This window comes from Phaenicophaeus curvirostris, chromosome 17, assembly GCF_032191515.1.
Source record: "Phaenicophaeus curvirostris isolate KB17595 chromosome 17, BPBGC_Pcur_1.0, whole genome shotgun sequence".
Lineage (NCBI taxonomy): Eukaryota > Metazoa > Chordata > Aves > Cuculiformes > Cuculidae > Phaenicophaeus > Phaenicophaeus curvirostris.
This window is the reverse complement of record NC_091408.1, coordinates 4,499,839-4,515,904: the sequence shown is the minus strand read 5'-3', so window position 1 is coordinate 4,515,904 and position 16,066 is coordinate 4,499,839. Positions and strand designations below refer to the sequence as shown.

General features: G+C 49.7%; 1 protein-coding gene across 1 annotated transcript in view; it reads left to right on the top strand.

Moving 5' to 3' along the window:
* The window catches only part of MORC2 (MORC family CW-type zinc finger 2), a 29,871-nt gene that overhangs the window by 12,902 nt on the left and 903 nt on the right, over positions 1-16,066 (top strand). Inside the window, exons 7-25 of the mRNA XM_069871195.1 lie at positions 939-1,098; positions 1,179-1,290; positions 1,698-1,823; positions 3,170-3,249; positions 4,456-4,538; positions 5,384-5,469; positions 5,791-5,931; positions 6,617-6,771; positions 6,913-7,041; positions 8,289-8,394; positions 11,371-11,503; positions 11,836-11,910; positions 12,023-12,412; positions 12,794-12,940; positions 13,020-13,074; positions 13,835-13,976; positions 14,275-14,466; positions 14,561-14,654; positions 15,564-15,752. Of these exons, the coding sequence (XP_069727296.1) occupies positions 939-1,098; positions 1,179-1,290; positions 1,698-1,823; positions 3,170-3,249; positions 4,456-4,538; positions 5,384-5,469; positions 5,791-5,931; positions 6,617-6,771; positions 6,913-7,041; positions 8,289-8,394; positions 11,371-11,503; positions 11,836-11,910; positions 12,023-12,412; positions 12,794-12,940; positions 13,020-13,074; positions 13,835-13,976; positions 14,275-14,466; positions 14,561-14,654; positions 15,564-15,752 (2,595 nt within the window). The remainder of the gene's footprint in view (positions 1-938; positions 1,099-1,178; positions 1,291-1,697; positions 1,824-3,169; positions 3,250-4,455; positions 4,539-5,383; positions 5,470-5,790; positions 5,932-6,616; positions 6,772-6,912; positions 7,042-8,288; positions 8,395-11,370; positions 11,504-11,835; positions 11,911-12,022; positions 12,413-12,793; positions 12,941-13,019; positions 13,075-13,834; positions 13,977-14,274; positions 14,467-14,560; positions 14,655-15,563; positions 15,753-16,066) is intronic.

The following is a 16,066-nucleotide window of genomic DNA, read 5'->3' as shown; positions in this document are numbered from 1 at the left end:
TCTGCAAAATTTTTAGTTTGGGATATATTTAATCTTATTGATCTGATTTGATTTGCTGTAGAGAATTAAAGGTCACAAAACAGTGGACATATCTCTTCTTTTGGATCTTTTTTAATAACAAATTAGTGTGGTTCTACCTTGAACACTTGTGGATCTGAACAGATAATTCAGACAGCATTGTCCTGGATCCAGACTCTAATGTGGAAGTATTTTTGTGCTCAAGCACAAGTATTTTCCAAGCAAGGTCAATAATGTGTTGAAATTGCCCTGGGATGGTATTGAAGGAAGCCTTTCCCACTGTGATCGTAGAGAGAGCTCTAAAGAGAAGCAGGGAGGGAGCGGTGCTTGCTGGTGGCGATTGCTGGGTGAGGCGAGCTGGGGACAGGGTTGTGGTTCCCTCTGGCTCTGAAGTCAGAGATCTTGGCTTGCGTTTGGCTCTAACCTGAGGAGGGGATTCACTGTGCCTGACAGGCAGCTGCAGTCTGTAATTCCATCAGTGATTTTGTTCTAAAGGACAGAAACTACCGATAACCTTGCTAGACTCCCATGAGAATAATAAAGTGTGATTGTGTTAAACACGAGTGAAGGGAATTTGAGTTCAAGAGAGGAGTTAAGTGCAGGGGCTGATAGTTTTGGGTGGTGTTTTCAAAGTTTTTACAAGAGGAAAGGAAAAATACCCCTGAGTGTGTGAGCAGCTGTTACTGTACAGATTACTGGGGATGGCGCGGTCTGAGGAGATGTTGGAGAAAGGCAGCTCAGAGGCTGGCAAAGAGCTGTCCTCAAGCGTTTGACAGGCATGCAAACTACTGACAAGCTAGGAGGGGCTCTTGCAGTGGTGTAGAGGCTGTTGGGAGGGGTGAAGTCGCTCACTGTGATGTGCAGGAAGGTCTGACTGGAGTGGTGAGCCTGAGTCGCTCTTGGCACTGTGCGATTTGCAGGTCATCGTTCCCCTGCCCTCTTGGAGTGCACGGAGTTGGGAGCCTGTGACTGACAACATGGAGAAGTTTGCTATTGAGACGGAACTGATTTACAAGTATTCCCCGTTCAAATCAGAACGGGAGGTGATGGAGCAGTTTAATAAGATTCCTGGTGAGAAAGGTCAGTACGGAGGGTGCGGTTAAGGGCAAGGTGTTTGGGGTTTGGCTGGGATTCACCTGATCGACTTGTCCCTTGCTCAGGCACCCTGGTGATCATCTTTAACCTCAAACTAATGGATAATGGAGAGCCAGAGCTGGATGTGACTTCTGACCCCCGTGACATTCAGATGGCAGGAACACCCCCTGAGGGAACGTAAGTGTGAGGAGTGTTATGGGCCCTTGGGCTCTGATCAAAAGCTGGGGCAGGGCTGGCTGTATTCTGTGTGCACACGTTTTAAGAGCTGCTCTTCCTGTGGTGAATTGAAGAATTTAGAAAATATTGTGTTCATTCTTCAGCAGTTTGGAGTTGCTGTGTGCGGTGGTGTGTCCTGGCTCTTCTCAGTTGGAGGGGAATGAAGGGGAAAAACTGGGAAGGGAGGAGGAAGCAGAACGCAGCCTGAAGAATGAGCTACGAGGAGCACTCTGACTAAAGAGTTGCCCGTTGCTCAGGGGATGAACTGAGGGACCCATCTTGGGGCCACATGGACCAGACTAGGGGAATCCCTACAAGGAGGCGCCACACAAGCCGGGTGGTCTCTTTAAGCGTCTCCTCTCTTGCAGGAAGCCCGAGCGCCGCTCCTTCCGTGCCTACACGGCTGTGCTTTACATTGATCCCAGAATGAGGATCTTCATCAATGGGCACAAAGTCCAAACCAAGCGACTGTCGTGCTGCCTGTACAAGCCAAGGTGCGTGTGGGGCCCAGGGTCTGCAGGCGCGTGGGGCCTTTGGAGTTTCCCTACAGAAAAGCTTTAGCATTTCCAGGTGTGTCCTGCATGATTCCACGCTAAAGCTCCAGACACAGATTGTAAGAATGGGATATGGTATTGACGTCATGGAAAAAGAGATGGAGAGTGGAAAATCAAATGCCTTTGAAAATTGCCTGTGTAATTTCTGCAACTGGGCTCCTTCTCAGAGCAAACCAATGAAGTCCTGGTTGCTCAAGATGCTGTGTCCATCCAGAACTGTTGGGTAACTGTTTTTTTTAGGAAGGACAAGGAGATACATGTGGTGGGTGTTAGAATGGCTACTAAAAAGAAACCAGACTGAGCACTTTGCAACAGCTGCTTTGGGAATTCACTTTTTTAGGTACCTGATCTGGGTTTAAGTAGAGATTGGGAAATTCCTTTCCTTATCTACCCATGCTTTCATACCTTACTTTGAGCATCGGTTGATACAGCCCTTGACTTGTCTCTGTCAGGGCTGCTCCCAAGATCTTCTCAGCAGGATTGTCTTCCAGCTGCAGCAGCTCCCCTTCTGCATTCGGCTGCGGGCCAGGGTGCCTTCACCTCTGCCGGGAAGGCACGTGCAATGGCTTGGCTGCAGGGCCATGTGTCAGTGCTGGAGAGCAAAGGATGGAAATCCAGCATGGGCTGTAGGGTTTCTTTTTACCACAGGGCGCTAAGCACAAAGCACAATCAGCATAAAAGCTCATACTTTGAAATACTCTGTGAAGTCAAGTTTTACTTAACTTACTATAACAAGAAAGTTAACAAATGATTAGTAGTGATTAACAAGTTAGCAGTAGCAGCTTTTAAGGCAACACATCTAGAGTGATCCACAGTTGTGAAGATTTGGGGAGTCTATCCCAGACAACTAGGGGTCCTACGCAGCACGTCCACTCATAGGTGGGGTCTCCAACGATTGCTGCGAAGGGTTCAGATTTTATATCGTTAAACAAACAACTTACATCACACTAAAAATGTGGGATCTCTGGTCTCAACTGCTCATTGTCCCACTGCTGTGGGCTGTGCTTGTGGTGTGAATTTTCTGGATTTGAGAACAAGAGATTTCTGTTGGTGAGACTGTTTCTGACATCAGCATTAACATCCATGCATGCTCACCCACAGAAACATACCTAAATGAATTTTTTCACATGTGTAAGGTGATTTCTCGTGAATTCTCTGTCATGTGGCAGGGAGTATGTTGGGAAGAGTAGAGCAGCAAGCAGAGACCTTGTTCTCTCACACAGTGATGGAAGCTTGCTTTGACCTTACTGCTGAGTTTGCTAATTAATGAGTTTTAATCGTCACAGGATGTACAAATACACTTCAAACCGTTTCAAGACCCGTGCAGAACAAGAAGTGAAGAAAGCAGAACACGTGGCGAGGATAGGTGAGTCTCTGGGGTATGCATTCATCCTGATTTTCTGTAGTGAAGGAAAGGACAAAGAGGCTGCCTTGCTGAATATGACCTGAAATTGCTTGCTTCTCTGATCATTGTGGTTGCTCAGGGAATCAGCGACTATGGATGACTCAGCCTTACTTCCTTGCAAGGGAAAGGCACGTGCATTGTTATTTAGCCCACTTCCTCTGGGGAATCCATGTACAGAATAACCCTGGGACTCACTGCCCTCTGCCTTTGCTCTGTGTAGAATCTGAAGCTGCTGGCCTTTTACCTGCATTTCTGCTCTCACCGCGTGCACATCATTAGCTTTTAGTTCTGTTCTCCTTCTGCTCCTTCCCTGTTGAGGCAATATTTCTAAAACCAGATTTTTGTTGTGTCACTCGATGCACAGCAATTGATCTGGAGGCATGAGGGGCTCTGGGTTTGTTTCTTGTGGGTTTTTTTCCCCCTTCAAGTCACACCTGCTCTTTTACCAAAGCATCCTGTGTCTGTTTTAGGAACGGGTCCCCTTGCCAAAAATTAAATTTATTGAATGAATCTTGAACAATTTGAGTGATGTGAACCTGCCATCAGGCAGGCTTGTGGGAGTCTGGGAGAGAAACAAAAGGAGAATCTGCTTTTAGGGGTGAACTTTGTGCACGCAAAGATCAGGTGTAGCGGGAGGTTTCTGAATGCTGCATCTTGTTTTGTGTGCAGTGCTGATTTGTCTTTTTCCAGGCAAAGTTTAGCAATTATCAAAGATAAAAGCATTTCTGAAAGACTCCTTTCTCTTCATCTCTGCAAGAAAATTACCCCTTTCCAACTCCTTTTCAAGCCTGAACTCAGTCTTTGTTCTGTGAGAGCTTTTCTCTGCCTTCATGCTTTTGTGCAGCACAGACAGGGCTGTTTGCATCCTCCCTCTTCCCAGTTCCTCACTGACTTCCTCAAGGATTCTTCCTTTAAACCTTTTTTTGCAGAGTTTAGCCTTGCTGCTGTGCTGGTGGTGCCTGCAGGCTCTGAGCAGGTTTCACATGGGATGTTAGTGGTGCGTTCTTGTATGTAAGGCTTTACCTCGTATCCTTCTGTGTGACCTTTGTACCCCTGCGCATGCTGGTCTAGCAAAGGCTGCATGGAAACTGGTCTCCTCAGGTGAGTGCCTCGGGACACATTGTCTGTTCTGACTGACTGACAGCCCCCTTTCCCGGTCTGTTTCAGCGGAGGAGAAGGCTCACGAGGCAGAGAGTAAAGCCCGTGCCCTTGAGCTGCGCCTTGGAGGGGATCTCACGCGGGAGTCCAGGGTGAGCCTTGTGCTTCGGCAGCACCTCATGGGTTGGGCACTGAGGGGCAACTCGCCGTGCTGGCCAGTCAGTGGCCCAGGGGTAGCCCCAGGTGTGTAGGATAGCTGAGTGGCAACCTCAGTCAGCAGCAAGTTGCCTGCAGCGTTCCAGCAGCTCTGTGCTCTCATCACCAAAGGCTGTGCTCAAACATCTACCTGTGGTTTTCAGCCTGTACTGATGTTCCCCTGCCTGCAGCCTCCAGTATATTTGTATTGGGAAGGCAATCCCTGGCCCCTGGGCATATTGTTTGATGTCAGACTCTGCAGAAGGGGCCAGAGTGAGGTGTTTGAACAGCAGCAGAACTCAGTGCTTTTCAACTGTTCCCTCTCCCTGCTGGCACAGCTGGCTCTCGAGCATTTGGGCAGCGGCTCTTGGAGAGGAGCTGTTTGCTTCCCAGGAGGAAGCTTTGGGAGGAGGGTTTGTGGCAACACGCGGTAGGTCAGCAGATGACACCAGCTTAAAATAACTGTACTTCCTATTGGCATCTAATGGAAAAAGCAGTATCCAAGAACCCTGGCCATTTCCCTGTGCCTCCGTGCCCTCTGATTCTGGTTACCGTGGGCATTTATTACATTCAGACATTTTCTTCCAGCTGCTGTGCAGCTGCTGAACCCAGCAGCTAGTGCTGCCTTAATGCAAAGCTGTGCTGAGTGTCACCCTCTGTAATTTCTGAGTTCTTTACAGTTCTTTATATGAATTCTTCAAAACATTCCTGAAATCTTCTTGAATGGGGGGGGAAAATTATGGAAGTGAGTTAACATCAAGGATCTCACAGCAGTGTTTTTACTGTGTGATGCCATTTGCAGGTCACACTGCGTCAGGTCCAGAACTCTGCAATAACCCTGCGCCGGGAGGCTGATGTCAAAAAAAGGATCAAAGATGCAAAGCAGCGGTGAGTGCGGGTTGGTTCAAAGCTCTGATTTTCCCAGGCTCGTCACTCCGTGCGGTTGGATGCCTCTTGCTTTGCCTGTGTGCTGGAGGGAGCAGTTCAGCCCAAAGCCCAGGTTCCTGTGGCTGTTGTGTTTTGTTCCTGTTGAGTTGTAACGCACATCCAACAAATGCTTTGTGGGTTTGAGAAAGAGCAGACTGCAGGAGCAGTGTCAGCAGACCCCTAGTGCCAAAAGGTGCTGCATTTCCACACCCCCTATCTAATGACAGCCAATCATTTGTTCTATTTTCACTGTCCCTGGGGCTCTGTTCCATTGTCTTACAGGGCACTGAAGGAACCTAAAGAACTGAATTTCATCTTTGGGGTGAATATTGAGCAGCGTGAGCTGGACGGCATGTTCATCTATAACTGCAGCCGGCTGATAAAGATGTATGAGAAGGTGGGCCCGCAGCTGGAGGGCGGCATGTGAGTCCCTGCAGATCTTCCCACAGTCATTTTGTGTAAGCCGGGCGCGTCCCCATGTACATTTTAGGCTGTGCCATAACCTGCTTCTGTATTAATCATTCTTCACCAGAATGAGGTTCACTCATTTTGTCAGCCTTTAGTTTGGATTCTACCAAACAAATCATATTCAATATTGCCCCGTAGTTCCCTGGGTTCTGGATAGAGCTCTCAGCGCAGATTTTGGTCACGCCTGCAGCACTGTGACATGTTTGTGCTCAGTGCTAGTGTTTGGGGTGATGAGTGCTGGTAGCAATGCTGCATCACTCTAGGGACAGGAGAATAAGTCCTGAAGCAAATACAAATATTTGAGCCTACCTTACTTTCTGCATGCTGGCTCAAGTCTTAGAAAGCCAATGAACTAAAGCTGCTGCTGCTGCAGGAGTGGGTGGGTGGGTGAGCATGACCTGCTGACTTCAGTATCATAGAATCACAGGCTGGTTTGGGTTGGAAGGGACCTTGAAGTCCACCCAGTTCCAACGCCCCTGCCATGGGCAGGGACACCTCCCACTGGATCAGGTTGCTCCAAGCCCCATCCAGCCTGGCCTTGAACACCTCCAGGGATGGGGCAGCCATGACTTCTCTGGGCAACTCTGTGAGCAGTGACCTGGTAGTTAACTGTGGTTGTGACCGCATGTCCCTCTTGCAGGGCCTGTGGTGGAGTGGTGGGCGTGGTGGATGTGCCCTATTTGGTTCTGGAGCCAACCCATAATAAACAGGACTTTGCTGATGCCAAAGAGTATCGACACTTGCTGAAGGCCATGGGAGAGCATTTGGCTCAGTACTGGAAGGACGTTGCTATAGGTAACAAAGCTTTGCAGGTACCAGGGGCTGGAAGGGGAAGCTCTGGTGGCTGAAGGCAGCTGAGGGGCAGGGCAGCCAGGAGCAGGGGGGAATGTTTGTGGAAATGGCTTCATTCTAAGCAAGGGCTTGTTTGTTTTCCAGCCCAGAGAGGTATCATCAAATTTTGGGATGAATTTGGTTATTTGTCAGCAAACTGGAACCAGCCTCCATCCAGTGAACTGCGGTACAAACGCCGGAGAGCCATGGAGATCCCTACCACGATTCAATGCGGTGTGTCCAAGCCAGCTGTGGTAATGAGGCTGATCCTGGGGACGGAGGAGGGGACTCCTGGCAGCAGCTGCGGAGCAGATCAGTGGGGAGGAGATCTGAGATGAGCTTCACAGTCACTATCTGTTTCTAGGGCTTGTCTCCTTCTGTGGGTTGCCTTTGCACTTGGACATCCTGGCAGAGTTCCTTCCCTCCACAGTTTATAACCATGATGTTCTCAGGTGCCCTTAGGGAACGGAGCAGCTGCAGCCAGTGGCAGTGCCGAGAACAGGTCATGAACAGGAACTGTCCAAAGCACCCACCTCGGCACCAGAATAAGATCTGAAATTTCCCCATAGGTAGTGGGAAGTGGCCCAGTAATTTCTATTCTGATGCACTGGCCTGCTAATTGGAACCAGATGTGAGCGCAGAAGGGAACCATTTACAGTCAACTTTTAAATGCAGTGCGAGTTCCCTGGTGTGCATCTCTAATCAGCTCTGGCTGAGCCCTTACTTGGGGTATGGGAGATGTCAGCACAACCACTTTGTCTCATGGTAGAGGGTCACTAGACTCCCTTGACCTCATTTTCACCACAGGACTTGGGGATGAAGATGTAGCGAAGAATGTGAGTCTTACAGAGTTATGTTGTTAGGCTTTCCTGCCTTGATGGTTTTCTCAGGCCTTTCCAAGTTCTACCCAAGGAGGAGGAGCTTTCCCATCATTCTGCTTGTCCACTGCTGTTGATATCCTTCCAGAGCCTGATTTAAGAATGTTTGTTTTCTTGGCAAAATTTGGATTTGAGTTAAGCAGTTCGTTTCCTGGTAGGCCAGCAATGCTCTGGGAGCCAAATCGATCTTCCTTGTTCATCTAAAGTTGATTAGATTGTTACAAACTCTTTTTCTGGTGGATAACTCTCAGATTTGTTTTGTGTTGCTGTCGGTAAGAGACAGCTGGATTGCTGTGGTGAGCAGCGATTTCCGGAGTGGCTGCTCAGTGTGCTCAGTACGTGCTGTCACTGCAGCAGTGAGCGTGAGCTCCTCTAGCACTGGATGATGCCAGGCGTGAGGTCTCCACCAAGCATTTTGTGAACATGAAGCAAGAACTGACTCAGCATCTCCTGTGGCTTCTCACACTGGTCTTATTGCATGGGATAGACCTGGGAAATCGGTGTGGTCCTTGGGCGTTCAATGGGCTTGAGAAGTGCTATGGAAAGAAACAGTTCTGTGGTTCCGGCTGTGCGTTCCTGACGGGCACGGTGTTTGTCTGACAGATGTGTGTCTGAAGTGGCGGACGCTCCCATTCCAGCTGAGCTCCGTGGAGAAGAATTACCCTGACAGCTGGGTGTGCTCCATGAACCCCGATCCTGAGCAGGACAGGTGAGAACCGGTTAATTCAGAGACTTCTCCACAGCATGCGGTATTTGCATACGTGGGACTGGTTTTCTGGTCATCTGTTCTTTGAGAAGAGCTGGGGGGACAGGCAGAGCCTTTGTGCTGTGCTTGCAGTCTGTGAAAGAGCAGTGGCGATGGCAGAAAGGACAGAGCCTGGCTTTTCTCGGTGGTGCCCAGTGGCAGGACCAGAGGCCATGGACACAAACCGAAACACGGGAGGTTCCCTCTGCCCATCAGGAAACACTTTGCCTCTGTGAGGGTGACCGAGCCCTGGCACCAATTGCCTGGGGAAGCTGGGGAGTCTCTATCGCTGGAGATATTCCAGGACATGATCCTTGGTAGATGGCTCTGGGTGGCCCTGCCTGAGCAGCGATGGGACCTAATGGACCTCGGAGCTGCCTTCAGCCTCTGCTAAGGGTTTGATGACATTAGGTTCCTTTACGGATTTTCTGCACTGTCACTGGACATACAGTCATAGCTTTAGTTTATGTATGTTAATTTTATTTGAGGTAGCACCAGAGCAATTTCAGAACAGTCACAAGCGCAGGCTGGAAATGATGGGTGTTCAGTGGGGGCTCTGCAATTGCCTTTATTGTTACCACAGCTGTTTGGCACCCAAACTGCAGCAGCACCTCTGAGGTGCAGTGAGGAACAACCTTGTGGACCCTTCACGGAGCAAGGCAATGATTCATTTCTCAGTGATGTGCTTCATGGTGATAACATCTAGGTAGAATCTGGTCATTCATTTGAAATAGGAATACAACTGCTGTAGGTTGCTGCTTGTCTGTAGGGAGAGACTCTGCCAGAAGCTGATCCTTGTCTCTCTATAAAGAGGGGAGCTCCTCAACCACAACTTGGGTGCCTTGGCTCAAAGACAAAGGGAATGAATCCAGGTGGTAACTTTGAATTTGAGTAACAATTTTAACATCTTGGCTGAAAAGGCTAGAAAAGAAGTGGTAGTGGTATTTGGCAAGTAGTGATTTTCTGGCTTCTTCCTTCTGGCACTCATCCTGGGAGGAATGCCGATGCTGACTTCCCTCTTGCTCTGTATCTTTGTGCCCTGGTGTGGAGTTGCACAGAGCATGGTGGTGCCGGGGGTGTTCCCCCACAAAACTGCTGGGATAGGGCCCCATCTGCAGGCACCTCCAGCCCCCGGGCAGGAGTAGCAAGGCTGGGAATGCATTTCTGGTAGACACTCAGGTTCTCCCACCTGCAGCCATGTTTCTGCTTGTTTGCTTGCAGACGAGTGTTTTTACCGTGTAACCTAACAGGAATTTGATTTACTAATGGAAGAATTTACATTTTGTATTTGCAATACCTTGCAAATTTGAAGGAGTTTGGCTGCATTTCACGTGGGAACATGTTGGGATGCTGGCTGAAGCAAGTTAGAGTGCCTCCGCAGTGGGTGCACACATGGAGTTGGCCCACGTCCCCCTTGCAGCTGAGGTGCTTTGGAGAGGTGATCCAAAACTCTGGTCATTTCAGCTTCTTCAAAAGGGATCTCTGGGAGAATAAGTAACTCATATTTTTGGATCGAGTAGGCTCGTGCATTTTCCAACAGTGGGTGCAGTTGTGTCCTTTTACAGCAGGCACTAGGGTTTCTGCAGGAACTGTGCTGGCCGTGTTCTGGCTTGGCTGGAGCCAGCAGAAAGCAGGGCTTCCTTGCACAGTCACTGCACTTCCGAACCTCCCTCCCAAGGGCTCTACTCCCTGATGTTTCCTGCTGTGTCCTTGTGCTGTGGGTTTGGATACCTTCCCCTCTGTATCTTGACCGTGCACCCTAGCTGTTCCATTCCAGGTATTTGTGCTGTAGGAGGGAGGACTGAGGATTCAGGAAGCATTGCTGTCCCCACCATGGTTGTGGCCTCAAGCTGGTGCACCATGGGGGGCTGTGCAGTATCACCCGCCCAGCCCACTGCAGGAGTTGGTTGGGTCTCCTGTGTAGTGCAAGAGTTGTCTTAGTGCTACTGCTTTCCTAACTCATATCATCCCTGTGTGACTTTGTCCTGAAGGAGCTGATCCCATTTGCGTCTGTCTGTGACTCATTCCTGTGACAGGAGATGAGCCTGGGAACTCCTCAGTCCCCTCTGGCAGTGCTCCTGACCAGCTGCTCAGCTACAAGCTTGAAAGCGATGCCAGTCCACTTTCATGTCTTTCCTCCCTTTGTTTTCCTCCTCTCTCAAGCTCCCTTCCAGGATTCTGCATCTGCGAGAACCTGTGGCAGTGGGATGCTCACCACCGCTTTGTAGGCCACAAGGTGAACAGGATGGGAAAAGCAAATAGTTCCAGCTTATTGCAAAGGGAAGCGCGGCCTCGGGCAGCGAGGCGAAAGGCAGCCTCTGGGAAGGCTTGTGTAAATGGGATCTCACTTGCGAGTTACTGATCATAAGCATTCCTTTCTTCACAGCGAGGGTGGTGAGACACTGGAACAGGCTGCCTAGGGAAGTGGTGGCTGCCCCATCCCTGGAGATGTTCAGGGCCAGGTTGGATGGGGCATTGAGCAGCCTGGTCTGGTGCGTGTTGGAATTAGATGATCTTTAAGGTCCCTTCCAACTCAAACCATTCTATGATTCTTTCTAAAATGGGGATGAGGTCTGTAAAAAGAGTAATTGTGATGAAGATGTAAGTTGATAAGAAGGAAAATTGCTGTAAAAGTCAGAGTGCAGAAAAGGTACAGAAAGCTCACCGCAGCCAATCCTAAGCTGTGTTCAGCTTCAGTGCTTGGAACTGGTAATTCCCAGCATCAAATGGCTTGGTTTTTAACAGCTCTGCTTTTGATGCTCACATCATGTATGTGGTTGCCAAAAAGAAAACCATTGGTTTTGAGATTGTGGCTACTGTGGGACGTGAAGTGGTTTTGCTGCTGCATTTGGGGTGGGATGTGGGGACAGTGCTGTGGGTGTGAGACAGGACAGGTTCTGCTGGCGTTGCTGAGGTCGTTTTGCATTCCTTCCGTGCTAGCTGTGAAGCTGCAGAGCAGAAGCAGAAAGTACCACTGGGAACTCTGAAGAAAGACTTGAAATCGCAGGAGGCGAAGCAGAAACAACTGACAGAGAAAATCCGCCAGCAGCAGGAAAAGCTGGAAGCTCTGCAGGTGAATCTCCAGCGAAGCCCAGCAGGTTTGAGGGACCTCCCTAGTGCAAACGGATGATGCCGAGTCATGTCTGTCGCAGCCTCTAGTGCCACCTGCACTCCTCCAGAGGACAGGGGTGGTTTTAGTAACAGAAAACGAACATCTTGGCTTGTGTTTCATTTTCTGCTAGGCAAACAGGAGTGACTGCAGGTGTTTGGATGAAGAGATGTCTCTTGAAGGCCACAGAACACACCTGATTTTAAACTGGAAAACTGTTTGATGGGCTGGTGCAGGCAGGCCCTGACAGCTTGTAGAGATGCCCTTGCTGATCTTTGTTATATTTTTTTCAACAGAAAACCACTCCGGTTCGATCTCAAGCTGACTTAAAGAAACTGCCACTGGAAGTGAGCACACGGCCTACAGGGGAGGTAAACAGGGGACCACTGTTGGCTTTGTGCTGTCTGTGCTCTCCTTGGCTGCTCTGAACAGTAGTGCCTGACTCTTCTGTCCTTTCTCTCTCTATTCGCTCATTTGTTTCAGAATCCCCAGTCACAGACCCAGCTCCAGCGCCCGCGATCTCCTCCGTTACCTGATGTAATCAAGAACGCTCCCAGCAGACCACCGTCATCAACACTTCCTTCCAAGTCCAGCAGTCAGCTGAAAAAGAGCTCTTCAACTTCGCCAAACACCAGCACTTCCAAAGCAGCGAGCGTCCTCTCCAAGGAGGAGGCCAACACTTCCAGGACACCCCAGCATGCTGTGACAGCTGGGAAGTCTAACAGCACTTTAAAAACTCTTGCCAAAGCAGGTTCAACAACGAAAGCACTGTCTGCTGCCCAGCAGAACCCCAAAAGCTCCTGTGAAACATCCTCTCCAAAAGCTGCCAAGTCGCCAGCACTAAAGAAATCTGCCACTGTCAAATGCCCACAGGTGAGACTTGATGGAATGAAAGCTGTCGGCTGCTTCCCTGCCCTCCTGTGTAGCCTGTCTCGCCCTGTCACACGGGGTTTGCACTGCGGTCCCTGTGCAGGACAGGATAACTTTTGCTTTGTCTCTTGGGTTAGGGTGCTGTTCCGCACCTCTCATAAGGACTTGTTCTGTCTGTTCCCTGTTAGACCAGATGCTTCCCCCAGAAAAAAAAAATAGTGGAGTGACAGTGTGAGCATTTCTATGCTCACACAGCACTCACTGACACCTGCTGGAAACACCAATAAACTGCAAAGGAAGCACATTGATGCTGAGCTTTTTAAACTTAAAGTTTTGGTCGATAGCAGGTGGGAATTAGAGCTGGAGCTTGTGTGCTTCTTGCAGGGCTCCACCACTCGGAAGAGGACCTTGAACAGCACAGAGGATACGTCTGAGGAGGAGGGAGAGCACAAGAAAGAGAAGGCCAAACGGGCCAGATTTGCGGCAGCGGAAGAAGCAAAGAAGAAGGACACTGGTGAGGTAGTGGTGGAGGTGAGAGTGCGCTGGTTTCAAGGTGTCAAGTGTTCATACTCTTGTTGGGAGGCAGCTAATATGCGCTTTCTGCTCGCAGCTCACGGACAGCGCTGGGGAAGAAGAGCTGGCGGAACTGAAGAAAGCTCAGAAAGGTGAGAAATGAGCCCTTGAGCTGCCTCTGGCATCAGACACAGTGGGAAAGAACTGTTGCAGAACTAGACTTGCTGTTGAGATGTGCAATTTCATTAATGAGCCTTTTAGAATAAGAACTAGTGTAAATTTGGATCTCAAACCCTGATGTGACTCTTAATTCACATGAAACATTTTGGCCGGGAACCTCTTGATTAGACAAGAGGCAATTATGGTGGGAGGATCTATCATCTGTGGGCTGCACCCCATTAGCAGGTGCGGTGCTTGGCTCTGTGGTGTTGGCTGGTATCGTGCTTGCCCTTCCTAACTGAGTGGATTGTGGAATATGTTAGCTGGGAAGCGCTGAGGCCTGTATTGAGACCTGCTGTGAGAGGAGAAGGGCTGAGAGACTCCCAAGGAAGATGACAGCAGGGATGGTATTTCACCTTCTACCAGAGCACAGCATCTCTTCAGCTTGTTCCCAAGGAGCTGTCTGGAAAATGACTCTCTAGGAACACATGACAAATTGTCCTGGTGGCCAACACAAGCCTGGAAAGCCCATGCCAGAGAGCCCACAGTGCAGGAGAAACCTCTGAAAGTGCCATGGAATTTCCTTGCATCCTCATGTTTCTCAGCAGGAGCCAAACCATGTGACAGGAGTGGCTTTATGGGTTCCGCGCCATTCAAAGGAATTGTCCCAGGTTTAGGTTTGCCGTGACTCAGTGCAGAATGTGTTGGCCGCCATCTGAGTGCTTGCAAACACCTTTACTGTTGTCCTTGCAGATAAAGGGCTGCATGTGGAAGTGCGTGTGAACAAGGAGTGGTTCACAGGCCGTGTCACAGCTGTGGAAGTGGGCAAGCATGCAGTGCGCTGGAAAGTGAAGTTTGATTATGTCCCTACAGACACCACACCGAGGGATCGCTGGTAATTATCTCAGGCTACTGGATTTTGGAGACTTGTTTTGCTTTTAGGAGGAGGAACCTATTTTACTTCCATCGATGCTGAAGACAAGTATGTTGTCATCATGTCAGGCAGCACGTGTGTGCTTAGGCCTGTCAGCTGCTTCATGAGAAGTAAGCAGGACAGACTCCCTACAGTGATGTTCCTGTGCAGATTGATGTGTTATCAGCTGGGTACAGGTTCTGAGGAGTCTGCTCACAGTGTTTCGGGTATGGCCAGCGTAGGAAACCATCTCCTGACTTTCCCTTATTTTTTTTTTCAGGGTGGAGAAGGGCAGTGAGGATGTGAGGTTGATGAAGCCCCCCTCTCCTGAGTACCAGGCTCCAGATACGCAGCAGGAAGAAGAGGTGGTTGTGGCTGAACCTTCTACCTCAGACTGCGTCAGAATTGAGCCAGACACCACTGGTCCCAGCATCAGCCAAGAAACAGTAGACTCACTCGTCCAGATCCTTCGGTGGGTTCCCTGCAGTTCTTGTGAGCTACTGCAGTCTGATTCTTCAGTCTGTTAAAATCCCAATTCTGGCTTTGTGGTTTTCTTTCCCTCATAGAAATTGTTTGCGGTACTTCTTGCCTCCAAATTTTCCAATCTCCAAGACGGAGCTGAGTTCCATGAGCTCGGAAGGGTTGTTGGCGTTTCCATTGGTGAGTTCAATATTTCTGTCAAGTAAGGATGAGGTTTTTCTCCACTCACATTCCATTGTTACAGCAAGCGTACATCCTATTGGTGCAAGACTGCACTCTTCAGAAGGTTGTTTGGATCCTCAGCAAGCGAATGTGGCTGAGGAAAAGAACGAGCGCTTCTGAAATGTGCCTCAGGCCTTTGACAGTGTTGCCTGAGGACTTTTGTAATGACCACCTAGCTTTGGGAGAGCTCTTGGTTGCTGCTGTTCTCACTTCTTGTCCATCACTGTGAAGCTTTTAAAAAGGAGAGGCCAAGTTAGGGGGTTGCAGAAGGAGGCCTTTTTTCCAGAGGCATCTCTGTGTGACACGATCCTCTACAGGACAAAAGCTTCTGCATTAGTCTTCAAAGTGCCCTCCCTTCAAGTGCATGCACTGGCAGTTTCTCTTGTCTATTCCTCTTTTCTCTCCATTAATTCAGGAGGCGGCTTGAGTTACGCCTCGCTGCATCCACAGGACACGCTGGGCTCATCTGGAGTTTTCTGTGAGTGTGTTCCTGCCTCGCAGCCATCAGCTGTGTGCTCCCCTGCACTGAGGTTGCCAGATCTCTCTACAGCGTAACTGTGCTCAGATAAGGATACATCATGTTTTAAAAAGCCTAAAGCACAGTTACTGCCTTTTGTTGTAGTTCTGGTCTTTGAGGAATGGGAAAACCCATGTGATTTTCATGCCGCCTGCAGTAGGCAAATCAGAAATGGAAATGTGAGCGTGGTAACGGCCGCGGGCAGGGCGTGCTGAGGCACGGCATTAGGCTGGGGCTTTGGTCACGGGGTGCTGGGAGCTGGATTCCTCTATAAGGCACAAGTGCTGGGGGTTTCTTGATGCTCGGTGCCACTTCTTAAAGTGTCATCTGTTGTGTTTTGTCCTCTACAGAAAGAATATTTCAAACAGTATGAGGTCGGTCTGCAGAACCTGTGCAACTCGTATCAGACGCGTGCCGATGCCCGGGCCAAAGCCTGTGAGGAGAACCTCTGCAACATGGAGAGGAAGCTGAAGGAGACGGAGGAGAAACTGCAGAAGCTGAGGACCAACATTGTGGCCCTTCTGCAGAAAGTGCAAGAGGTGGGTGAGGACAGAGTGTGAAACCAGAGCTGCCCCGCGGGCGGCAGCCTTCCCCGGGCCCCTCCAGGCACCGAGATGTTTAATCCAGCAATTACCTGGGCTCCAGCCTTTTCTTAGTTGGATGCAGCCTGGACCATGAGAAGCAGCGGAGTGCGTGGCTGCTGTTGCTGCCCACCTTTGGGGTCTGGGCCCTGGGGATCCCAATAAGTCAATTTTCACAGACGGATTTTTCATGGCATGTTTGTGGTGCACAGCTTCTGTCAGTTTTCTGCTTTCTGCTCTTTAACATGAGGCTGCAGAATTCCCCTGGGCCT